We start from the raw sequence: 12,669 nt of genomic DNA on the forward strand, positions 1-12,669 counted from the left end.
ATATCATTATTTATTAAACTTAAAGATGTGATTATAAATATAAACTTGAATATTTAAAACAGAAAAAGTTAGACTTTTATCTTCTTCCTTCATCATTCTTCTTCTACAACTCCACCACAATTCTAAGATAAACTGGATCATCCTGTTTGCATAAGTTGAGAAACAACATACGAGTGAAATCAATATTTTTTTGGTGACCATTATTTATTAATCAAACTTGAAGCAAGCTGCTACTTTTATAGTGACACTTGGGAGATGTTAAGCATTACAAAATAATGTCGAGATGCTAATCACTACATAATAATGTTGAAGAGGGTGAGGGGCTGAAGAAGATTACAAGAGACAATGTAATGATATGAACACAGGGAAGATTAAAAAGAAGAGACTTCTCCAATGATCTTTTACGCTATCACAAATTTGGAGCGGTTCAGATGTACTCTTGCCGTTGTTCTAAGCATTTCCTGGAGTTGCTGATTACGGATATCAAGGTAAATTTCCTTGAGACTATGGAGATGTTGCATCCCTGAGATGCTTTGGTTACCGAAGTAGCCGATCAATTTCAACCACTGGATATTTGGCAGTGCCCCTTCTTCGAATCTCACGTCCACGGATTCCAAGTGCAGTAACTTCAAGCCTTTAAATCCATTGCAGTCGAAGACAAGTTGTTCGTCGCATTCGTCGAGTGAATTAAATCCAAGTACTAGCTGGGTAAGTGCCGGAAGAATTTTCAAGACTTGGACAGCATCTCGCAATAGGAATGTGAACCGTAGTGTTATCTTCACAATCCGGTTAAGTGATGCGAACCAGTCCGGCAAAGTTTGGATAAAACCCACGAGATATATGTTATGGAGGAGCACGGGTGGTCTATGTAGGTTGTTTAGAATCTGACCCAGGCCATTGCTATTGTCGAGAATGGTTAAGGAACGAAGGCAACTGTCGAGCTTCGAAAGCAATTCGACGAAGTGCTCTGTTCTTCGGGTGTCTTCAGGAAAGATATGAACGTCCGTACGTCCGTTTCTCACAGTAAAATCGATACTTAGCTTCTGAAGCTGTGTTAACTTACCTATCTGCCGCAGCACAATCGAGTTGGTAACAGTTATTAGTCCCAACTTTCGCAGCCCTTTCATCTTCCCTACACCTGTCGGCATCGTCAAACTCTCATAGGACCAACTGCCGGAAAACTCGACTCTGTTAGCTTCAAAATGGAATTTGGTGCCCGCCAGAAGATAGGCCAACTTCTTGAGTTTGACAGCCGCACCGGGGAACTTCTTGATGCCTGTTCCTCTGATGTCCAGAGTCTGCAGGTTCTGCAGATCTCCGATCGAATCTGGCAACTTCTCTACAGAAGTGTTTCTCAGAGATAGGAAGCTCAAAAGAAACAACTGGGAGATGTTCTTGAGGTGATTGTGACGGAGACCCTTGCATCCTTGCAAGTCCAACACCCTCAGTAGTCTCATCTTTCCATAGTTGTGGAATGGTATGCCGTCACCAAACACGGTGAGCGACCGGACGTGGGATACGCGGACACCATGTATTTGGGTGATCATGCCATGGAGTGACAACCGCCTAATCTTACCATGTAGCATCGGCGTGGAATGCTCGTGAAGCACCGTAACGAAGTTCTCCTCGGAAGTTATGGAGTCGATTACCTCCAGCATGATGTCATGGACTCGACAAGTTTTCACCTTCCCGTCACCGGTGATCTTTGATGGCTGGATTAACCTGCGATTGATCAACTCGATAAAGTAGCCCTCCGCAGCCTCCTCGGCGGACATGCCACGGCTTCCACTCACGAGACCTTCAGCCACCCATCTTCTCACCAAACGCTTCCGTTCAACGTCATAATCTTTGGGAAAAACAGTGAGGTACAAGAAGCAGGGCCTGAGATGATGAGGCAAATCGATGTAACATAGAAGCAGTATACGTTTTATTTTCTCCGGAATGATATTGGTCTTCGGACGGAAAGGAAGATGGTTTTGCAAGTTTTGCCAGTCCACCGGCGTCATATCAGGCTTAGCAGCTATAAGACCAGCTACAGTGACAATGGACAATGGAATTCCACTACAATTTTTCACCATATCTTCCGTAAGATTTTTCATACCTCGAGGACAAGTAGCGATGGGGCCAGGAAATGCTCTTTCGCAGAACAGCTTGTTTGACAGCTTAGGCGTGAGGGGTGAGATGTTATAGATGAAACAATGGGAAGAAGAGCCACAGGCATTTGGCACCGCCTCATTGCGGGTTGTCACGATGATCCAACTACCATTAGTACTGGAAGGTAATGCAGACTTGATATGATCCCATGCATGGACAGTCCACATGTCATCAAGAACAATCACATACCTCTTGTCCTTGAGATAATCCACCATCGCCGTCACCAGTTGCGTCTCTCCCATCTTGTCCAGATGTTGCTCCAGAACTCGCTCCATTTTCGCTCCCGGATTCATGGGATCAACCCCCAAGATATCTAGGATCTGCTGACCCCTGGAGGAGAATTGTCGAATCATGTTTCGGAGAAGTGGCTCGATCTTGAAACATCGTGGCATCTCAATCCATGCGCGGGCTTGGAAGTAGCCGCCGGTGACGGCCGAGCTTTGATATACCATCTTTGCCAGAGTCGTCTTGCCCAATCCACCAATGCCGACGATAGAAATTACCTTGAGTTGGGGATCGTTCTCCTCCATTAGCCGCCCAACAATCTTACGCTTGTAATGATCCATGCCCATGTGTCCAACTTCCTTCACAAAAGAAGCACAACGTCGAAGAAGACCAGAAGAGCTGGAGGCAGTACTTGAGCTGAAACTTCTTGCGCCTCCCGGAGAAGGGCCAATTCCGAGGGCGTAGCGTGCACGCCTCTCGCTCACATCGCGAGCGCGGAGCTTTAGCTTGCGCAGGTCAGTTGCGATAGAGTGACGTGCTTCGAGTGTCCTCAGCAAGCGAACAGTACGGAGGAGCACGCCTGCCAGTGGATGCTGGTGGCGAGGCCTCCGGAGACGATGTCGGAACATGTCAACGCAATCCTCGGCATCGTAAGCCAAATCTCTAACTTGATCCATCCATGCTTTCACTTGCTTGTTATGATCCAACGAGGAAGACAGGACGGCCAGGAAGGAGTCCATGCTCTTGAGCTCTTCCATTATGTACTGTATGTCATCTTCGACGCCTGCAAGCAATCCTGCTTCTTCTGCCAGGATGTTTCCTAGCTTCCCTAAGAGGGACGTAGTGACGCCCTCCGCGAACCCCATAGCAAAGGCTTCCATCCGATCGATCTTTACTCGGTGTTAGGAAAATGGTGGACAAAGTGTTTATGCAGAATGTGTGTGTTGTACCGGCTGATTTAAAGCAGTTGGCGGAAGGCCGGGATGCAGATGGGGTTTTCCTTCACCTAACACTTGTTTTCTTAATCAAATAGTTGTGGAAGTGTGAAGTCATCCAATGCATACATTGGATCATCTGATGCACGCTGGTTTAATATATGTTTCTCTTTCTTTTATCTATCATTCGTTCTGGAAGGGAAGAAAACAAGCAAATATACTTGAATGACTAATTTTTCTATCCTATTAATGTTTTAGAAGACATGATGTCGCTATACCATTACAATCGACCCACCATGCCACATCGAGAGATTTAATTTAATTTGGAAAGTCTTCATAATGGATGAACAATCATTGATTTCACACTAGTATGTCTGGTAATTAATTGGGGAAACTTGGAGCACTAGAAAAAAAAGTCTCACAGACAACTGTTCCTGAAAGGTTGTTTTGTGCCCAACTCTTTCTGGATTTTCGTTAAACTGATTTAGTCATTTGAATTAGATCGATAGAATGAACAAATAATTCAACCATGCATGTCTTTATATGATATTCAAGTCATGCAAGTTGGTTGAATATTTCAATAACATGCCACTCGATATTTCAATAACATGATGTTTTCTATTTAATTTTGCCTGAATAATTGACGTGGTAGCACAATAATCGTACCATATTTTTACGGATAAAAATTTAAAGATCTATACCTTCTTCTTTAATATTAAGATATCGGAGGTGGAAAATAATTTTTAAATCGTAATTTAATTATTAATTTTATCTTTCGTTAAAAGTTGAAACGTAAAAAATGAACCCTCTTTTTTCAGTGTTCTAAACTTCTCTTCCCCATAAATTCATGAAACATTTAAGGATTACTTAAACTTGTAGTCTTATATAATCCCCACAGCGAAAAAAAAAAGTGTAATTATCTTTATCATTTTCTCAGATCAAAAATAGAAAATGAAGATCTTTGCAACTAACTTATGAATAACTCAATAATGGTCCGAATAATTTTTTCATTGATCTTTTGTGTAGGATAATATTTGTAGTTAATGAATCAAGCATGTTATTATTACTATTAGAAATCACAGTTTTCTATACTTTCTATCCTCTTCCTATGCACGTCTTCTAATCATTTTCTTTCGACTCGTCTTAAATGATTGCCATTATATTATCTTCCAGAGAATTTATACTTAGTTGAAACATCGCCTAATCAGATCTTTTAGTTTGCTTTAGGTCATGGGATTCTATGAAAGTCTTCGTCTTCTGCTGCAACTGTGTTTTCAACTTAATCAGGGCACTTTAGTTTAAAGTTAATATATTGCGCTCACTGATGAGAAAGAATACTCATATATATATATATATATATATATATATATATATATATATAGATCATGTGATCTTGCTGCTACAAAGATATACGAAGATACTCTTGTATTCTATTTGTTTTCTTGCTGGAAACTATATGCGCTAAGTGATGTTTCAGCTGTCAGATAGAGAAAGAATATATTGCATTCACTGATGAGAAAGAATACTAATATATATACCATGTGACCTTGCTGCTACAAAGATATACGAAAATACTCTTGTATTATATTTATTTTCTGGGTGGAAATTATACGCGCTAAGTGATGTTTCAGCTGTCAGATAGAGAAAGAATATATTGCATTCACTGATGAGAAAGAATACTAATATATATACCATGTGACCTTGCTGCTACAAAGATATACGAAAATACTCTTGTATTCTATTTATTTTCTGGGTGGAAATTATATGCGCTAAGTGATGTTTCAGCTGTCAGATAGAGAGAATATATTGCGGTCACTGATGAGAAAGAATACATATATACCATGTGACCTTGGAGCTACAGAGATATACGAAGATACTCTTGTGTTCTTTTTGTTTTCTTGGTGGAAACTATATGCGCTAAGTGATGTTTCAGGTGTCAGATAGAGACAGAAGCACGCCAGGTTGCATCATCATCAATGCGGTCGGTGCAAGCTTACCACTCTCCGCGGAAGGAGGCCCCATCCAACCAAAACTAACACCTTGGAGATGATAACGTTGGGAAGACTTGACCTGGAAGCATATGAAATGACAAGTTCTCAAGCATATTCCTATGGGATCACGTTCTCTGAAACAGCTTCGAAGCATCTCCTTCACACAAACGTACGCCGTCTCTCTCTTCAGTGTAGATGTGACGGTAAAAGTGGCTGCGTATGTAAATCTCTCTATGCATCAAAGAGGAGATATTTAACGTCGCCGCCGTGGATCCAAGAAAAATAGAAAAGAAATGTTCCACATATATTTTTGTATTTGCTCTTGCACCCCAAATTTGCATCACCGATCGATACAAATGGAATATATTAGCCAATGAGCATCCTCTCTAACACATTTCACTTGAATTGCTATAACTTGGTTATGCCATCTTAGATAAAATAATTCAGGCACAACACCATGTTCCAATCCTATTATAATCTACCCATTTTAACATGGTTTGTTAGCGACGGAAGAAAGGGAATGCTGCCATTTCAATATACAGAGATGGATGGAAGGGCTGCCACTTAAAAAAAGAATTTCTCACATTCAACCTTGCATACGTTTAGCACATATTGAATTAACCAAAGTGTTTCTCATGCCTACTTAGTCAAACATCCGATCAACAATTCGTAAATTTAATTCAAGATTAGATAACTCATGTAAGGCATGTCATCTAAACCAAAAAATTGTATAACCTTTCTCACTTAGGAACCTGCATATTAAATGAAAATGGTATCTGCATTTTTAAAAAAATAATATTAAACGAATAAAGCTGTTTCTCATGTCTTGCTTAGTCAAACATCAAATCTGTCGCAGATATAATTTAAATATAATAGTGAAGACTTTGAGTTTGATTTGATTTCGGGACTTTTGAGTTAGGATTAGATTGAATTTTTTTCTACTTGGAGCTGTTGCCGTATACAATTTATTGTTTAGACTCATATTTCCCACGGTAATGAATAGAGAGAGAGAGAGAGAGAAGGAAATAAATAATAATAAATATTGTTTAGGCTTATATATTTTGTTACTCAAAATTTTCAAATGTCAAGGACCACATCATACATGGATATGCTTGGAGTTATTGAAATATTTTAAATTTTTATGAAGTTTGGATTTTGTTCCAATAATAATGTTATATGGATTTGAATATTAAGTACTCAATGGAATTGAATCAAATTTATTAAATATGCTGTGTGATATGACAAAAAATGGTAGATCCCACTCCCGGCAACGTCCCCCGCACGTGAACAGGCGCGTTGCCCCAGGGGGAGCAATGAGGGTGACGGTTTGCGTCCGGACGTCAGCCTCACTGAGCCCACAGCCCCCTCGGTTGACCCAGCACAATCGGACGAGACAGAAGCAGGTAACGGTTGAAGCTCGCCCATACCCTGCGATCCCCCGGTCCCCCACGCAACATCCTCGGCGATGTCGGACGCCATCAGAGGTACAGCCCTGACCGACGGGATGGCGCGCTCGGTAATGCCGAGCCCCCCTATAAACGTCCCCTAGCCAGAGGGAGTAGAGGGGGGGGAGGAAAGGAAAGAAGAAAACCCTTCCTCCTCTAAAAATCGCCCCCACATCATTCTCTAACTTGATCGTCGGAGGGGTCGGGTCGAGCACCCCGACCCGACCTTTGTGCAGGTACCAAGCCAAGGCCCCCTGTCCGGACGCGCAGGCGAGAAGTCCCCGCCCGAAGAAGTCGCAGCATCGCCCCGAGTCCGAGGCCGCACCCGACCACCTTAGTAGAGATGAGCGACGCCCCAGGGAGATTCCCGCCATTCGGACCCCCGAACGAGCCGAGATGACCCCCCGGGTCACGACTAAGAAAAAGGTGTTTACATTAACATATTGGCGCTAGAGGAAGGGCCGGTCCGAATGTCAAGCGATCAACAGGCTCACTCCGACGAACCCCCAGCCGTCAGGTCGCACCCGACCGACGCAACGGAAGAACGTCCCCAACAGGAGGGGGTTCGGGACGAGCGCCCCGCTGCGATCTCGGAGCGCTATTGGCGATTGTTCAACGACCCGGGTCTATCGCCACCCATCGCCAATCCCGGCGGCCCGTCACCCGTGCCACCCGAAGCCTTCTACGACCTCACACACCAGGTCCGGGCTCTTACGGGGGTGATGCAGACCATCATCCCACTGGTCTCTCATCCGACGTCTTCACACTCAACCCTACCTCCACCACGGCAACGGTCCGCCGCTCAGACCCCCGCACCGCTTCCCGAGTCTCCCACTTCACCTCCGGGACAATCGACTCGACCCGGGAGCCGAGGAGCGGAGGATCCAGCGGTGCACCCGATGCCCGTGGCCCCGTTTTCAGACTCGGCGGAGGGCTTATGGGCCCAGCTGCGCCTCGTAGGCCACCGACTGGACGAGGTGCAGCGTGAGGTTCGCCGGACCAGGGGAGACCCGGGGGCTGAGCAACGCCAGGGGTCCCCTTTCACCCCCGAGATTCAAGAGCAAGCGATCCCGTCGCATTTTCGGCTCCCTTCATTGGATGCCTACGATGGAGCCACCGACCCGGCGGACCACGTAGCTGCTTTCCGCGCCCAGATGGCACTATACGGGACGTCCGACGCCCTGATGTGCAGGGCATTCCCAACAACCCTGCGAGGCCCAGCCCGAGCGTGGTACAGCAATCTGAAGACCGCGACCATCGCCTCTTTCGACCAGTTGGCCAAAGACTTCGAGCTTAACTTCTTGGCTCACGCCAAGCCGAAGCCGTCGGTGGCAATGCTCCTCGGGCTCAACCAGAGGGAGGACGAGCCCCTTTCTCACTTTGTGAACCGCTTCACCACACAAATTCGCGGGCTGCCTGATGCTCACCCTTCTTTGATGATGCAGGCATTCATGATGGGCCTGCGGCCCACCCGATTCTTTTGGTCTCTGGTGGAGCGACCCCCCACTTCGGTACCCGAAATGTTGCAGCGTGCGAACCAGTTCATCGTTGCTGAAGCATGGATGGTCGGGAGGCGCGACGAGCGCAAGAGGGTCAAGCCGGAGCAGTCCCGGCAACAACAACCCGCTACCTCCCGGCGTAGGGCCAGCGGCCTCAACGATGCGGTACCTAGGTCCCCCCCCCCCGGGCTTGAACTCCTCTCGGAAAGAAATATTTCTCCACATTAAGGAGAAAGGCCTTCTCAAAGACCCCCACCCGATGAGGAGCCCGCGCGAACTCACGGACCGCTCTAAATACTGCCGTTTCCACCGACAACCCGATCACGACACCGAGGAGTGTCGAGAATTAAAAAGGCAAATTGAGGAGCTCATCCGCCGAGGGCACCTCGGCCCATACCTCCGGCCAGATAAGGAGCTTTCACCACGCCCGGAGGGTCCCATCGAGCGGCACATAGATGTCATAACCGGCGGGCCCGCGTCCGGAGGAAACTCCATGGCGGGAGGAAAGGCACGCGCTAGGGCCTCCCGAGCCGAAGCTTCCAAACATGCAAAAGGACCCGAAGTCACCTTCCCGACCGGGGGACCTGGGCAAGCCGAACATGATGACGCATTGGTGATATCAGCCAGAATCGCCAACACGCAAGTGAGAAGGATCATGGTCGACACCGGAAGCTCGGCCGATATACTTTATTGGGACGCCTTCCAAAAGCTCGGCCTGGTCAAGGAGAACATGAAGCCGGTATGCTCGACGCTCACGGGGTTCACCGGTGCCTCAATCTCGTCACTAGGGGTTATCACCCTGCCCCTAACTTTGGGGGTTTTCCTGAAGACAAAAACAGTGATGACCTCCTTTCTGGTGGTCGACCTCCCCACGGCATACAACGCCATCCTCGGACGGCCAACCCTCAACAAGATCCGAGCCGTCATCTCAACTTACTACCAAACCATCAAATTCCCGACCCACGATGAGGTCGGGGAAGTAGCGGGGAACTCCCGGGAGTCCAGGCGCTGCTACTTGACTCCCGTGTCGCTAAACAAGAGAGCGAGGGTCCAATCCCCGCTGGAAGACCCCCGGGAGGGAAAAAAACTGACTCCCCGCCCCGAGCCGAAGGAATCCACCATCGACTTGCCGCTGATCAAAGGCAGCCCCGACCAAACAGTCAAAATCGGGTCGGGACTGCCCAAACTGGAGCAACGGCAGCTCATCGGCCTTCTGCAAGCCAACGCCGACATCTTCGCTTGGACGCCATCTGACCTAGTGGGAGTCCACCCAGAAGTCGCGCTGCACCACCTAAACATCTTGTCCGACGCCCGTCCGGTGAAACAAAGGCCTAGGCGGCAGGCCCCAGAGCGGCAACTGGCCATCCAAGAAGAGGTAAACCGACTTCTGGCGGCCGGTTTCATAGAGGAGGCCAGGTACCCACAATGGCTCTTCAATGTAGTCCTTGTCAAAAAGCCTAATGGAAGCTGGCGGATGTGCATTGACTACACCAGTCTCAACAATGCTTGCCCAAAAGATTGCTACCCCCTACCGAAGATCGACTAGCTAGTCGACGCCACGGGCGGCCACGCCCGTCTCTCGTTTATGGATGCCTTCTCCGAGTACAACCAAATCAGGATGGCACCCGAAGACCAAGAACACACAGCCTTCCTCACCGAACAAGGGGTATATTTTTACAAAGTCATGCCGTTCGGGTTGAAAAATGCTGGGGCCACCTACCAGAGGACGGTGAACAGGATGTTCGCCGCCAGATTGGACGAAACATGGAGATATATGTCGACGACATGATCGTGAAGAACCAAACAGTGGAAGCTCATTCTTCCGACCTGGCTGAAACATTCGACACCCTGTGAAGGTTCGGTCTGCGCCTCAACCCTGCCAAGTGCGCCTTTGGCGTAACCTCGGGGAAATTCCTCGGATTCATCATACACAAGAGAGGGATTAACGCCAACCCGGAAAAGGTCCAGGCTATCATTGACATGCAGCCCCCTCGGACGATTAGAGACCTACAGCGCCTTAATGGGAGGCTAGTCTCCCTATCACGTTTCCTTTCCCGATCGGGAGATCGCTGCCTCCCCTTCTTCAAGGCCCTGAAGGATCTGAAGAACTTCCGATGGACGACGGAATGTGAGAGGGCCTTCGAGCAGATGAAGCAACACCTAGCCAACCTCCCCCGACTCGCTTCAGTCTCCCCGGGGGAGAAATTGAGTCTCTACCTCGCCGCCTCCTAGCATGCGGTCAGTTCGGTTCTGGTCAAGGAAAACTCCGGCGACCAACTGCCGGTCTACTATGTTAGCCACATGCTGAGCGGGCCAGAGGGACGCTACCCGCCAATCGAAAAGCTGGCGCTGACGCTCGTCCTGTCAGCACGAAAGCTCCGCCCTTATTTCCAGGCCCACCTGATAGAGGTAATAACTAACCGGTCGCTTCGGCTTGTTTTGTCTAAATTCAACGTTACAGGGCGTCTCCTCAAATGGGCAGTGGAGCTCGGCGAGCACGACATACAGTACATACCTCGGACCGCCATTAAAGCTCAGTCCGTGGCAGACTTTATCGCGGAGCTGACCCCGAGCACAGGCGAAGAACTCGAGCCACCGCGTGACACGTGGACTCTCCACGTAGATGGGTCGGCCAACGCAAAGGGCGCCGGCGCAGGGCTGGTGCTGGTGACACCTGACGGCCGCTCGATTGAGCGCTCCTTCCGCTTCGGGTTCAGGGCCACCAACAACGAAGCAGAATACGAAGCTCTCCTAGCGGGGCTCCAATTGGCATTGGAAATGCGGGTAACTGACATACGCGTCATCACCGACTCACAGCTGGTGGCTAGGCAGCTCGACGGCGGATACGAAGCCCGGGACCCGACCATGGCGAAATATCTGGCACAAGTAAAAAGCCTTGCCACCAAGTTCACCCATTTTGAATTGTCGAATGTTCCCAGGAGCGAGAACCAGCGAGCCGACACTCTGGCAAAACTGGCGTCCGGCTCGGCCCCCTAGGCTCGACCCGAGACCGAAGAGCTCCCTCACCGAGCCATAGAGATCGTCGCCACAGTCACGGGCGGCGCGCCGACCACTTGGGTACAGGAGATGCTACGCTTCAAGCGGGACAAAACCCTACCCGACAATGAAACCACGGCTCGACGCTTGCGTCGGACGCAAGCGTGGTACTCTGAAGAAGGAGGACGGTTGTACAAGCGGTCTTTCTCGCGCCCCTTGTTACGCTGCCTAGAGCCGAACGAAGCCCAGACAGTTCTGTCCGACATGCATGAATGGGCCTGCGGGGAACACATAGGCGAACGAGCCCTGGCGCACAAGATACTCCGACAGGGATACTACTGGCCGACCATGCGCTAGGACGCGAAAGCTTTCGTTCGGCGATGCAGCTCATGCCAGGAGCACGCCCGCACCGCCCGACGGCCGGCGGTCCTGTTCACCCCCGTCGATTGTGCTTGGCCATTCGCGCAGTGAGGACTGGACATACTCGGACCTCTCCCACCCGCATCCGGGCAGCGGAAGTACATCATCGTAGGAGTGGACTACTTTACCAGGTGGGTCGAAGCCGAACCCCTAGCAACCATCACGGAGTCACAAGTGGAAAAGTTCGTGTGGAGAAACCTCGTAACTCGGTTTGGCCTGCCCTAGTCCATCGTCATCGACAATGGACCTCAGTTCGCCGGCAGGAGGTTCCAAGAGTTTTGCGCCAAGCACAAGATTCAGCTGAGGTTCAGCTCGGTGGCTTACCCCCAGGCGAACGGACTAGCTGAAGTAACCAACCGGTCCATCATCGACGGTCTCAAGAGAAGAGTGTCCGCTGCCCGATCGGCCTGGATCGACGAGCTCCCGAGCGTCCTATGGGCGCTGCGCACTACCCCTAAGACCCCAACGGGGGAGTCTCCCTACAGCCTCACGTTCGGGACCGAGGCTGTATTACCATCCGAAGTAGCTGTCCCGACTCCGCGGACAGCAGGCTACGGCGAAGAAGCCTCGGGTGAAGGGCTCCGATCCAACCTGGATTTGCTCGAAGAAAGACGGGCCGACGCGTACCGGAAAACCCTTTCTTACAAAAGAGCCGTAGCGAGGGTCTACAACCGGAGGGTATGACCCCGATCGATAAAGCTAGAGGACCTGGTCCTGCGCAAAATCGAGGTCAGCCACCCGACCCGAGTAAGGGGGAAACTGGCCCCAAAGTGGGAAGGACCCTATCGAGTCATTGGAGTGTCCCGACCAGGGACGTTTCGACTCGCAACAATGGATGGCGACCCCGTACCCAGGACTTGGAATATACAGAACCTTAGGAAATACTTCATCTGAAGATGTAGACACTACGCAAACACAGAAATCGGAAGAAAAGATCATTTTATTTTAAAGGGGGTACAGAAGCGTAACAGTGAGGAACAGACAGACCCCTCACACCCTCGAC

The 12,669-nt window shown here is 49.1% G+C and overlaps 2 protein-coding genes across 2 annotated transcripts; one reads left to right on the forward strand and one right to left on the reverse strand.

Moving 5' to 3' along the window:
• Positions 1–351: 351 nt before the first annotated feature.
• Positions 352–3,283, reverse strand: LOC135648670 (disease resistance protein Pik-2-like). Its single transcript, XM_065166552.1, has one exon. The coding sequence runs from the start codon at positions 3,258–3,260 to the stop codon at positions 402–404; it is 2,859 nt and encodes a 952-aa protein (XP_065022624.1). The 5' UTR covers positions 3,261–3,283; the 3' UTR covers positions 352–401.
• An 8,343-nt stretch (positions 3,284–11,626) lies between these two features.
• LOC135649035 (uncharacterized) lies at positions 11,627–12,350 on the forward strand. Its single transcript, XM_065167132.1, has 2 exons — positions 11,627–11,797; positions 11,892–12,350. Exons 1-2 carry the CDS (start codon positions 11,627–11,629, stop codon positions 12,348–12,350), a joined length of 630 nt encoding a protein of 209 aa, XP_065023204.1.
• The last annotated feature ends 319 nt before the right edge of the window (positions 12,351–12,669 follow it).

Source organism: Musa acuminata, chromosome BXJ3-9, assembly GCF_036884655.1.
Source record: "Musa acuminata AAA Group cultivar baxijiao chromosome BXJ3-9, Cavendish_Baxijiao_AAA, whole genome shotgun sequence".
In the NCBI taxonomy this organism is placed as follows: Eukaryota; Viridiplantae; Streptophyta; class Magnoliopsida; order Zingiberales; family Musaceae; genus Musa; species Musa acuminata.

Coding starts and splice junctions, on each gene's coding strand:
- LOC135648670 (XM_065166552.1), bottom strand. CDS start 3,260: ATGGAAGCCTTTGCTATGGGGTTCGCGGAGGGCGTCACTACGTCCCTC.
- LOC135649035 (XM_065167132.1), top strand. CDS start 11,627: ATGCAGCTCATGCCAGGAGCACGCCCGCACCGCCCGACGGCCGGCGGT. Junction 11,798..11,891: donor GGAGTGGACTACTTTACCAG/GTGGGTCGAAGC, acceptor GGCCTGCCCTAG/TCCATCGTCATCGACAATGG.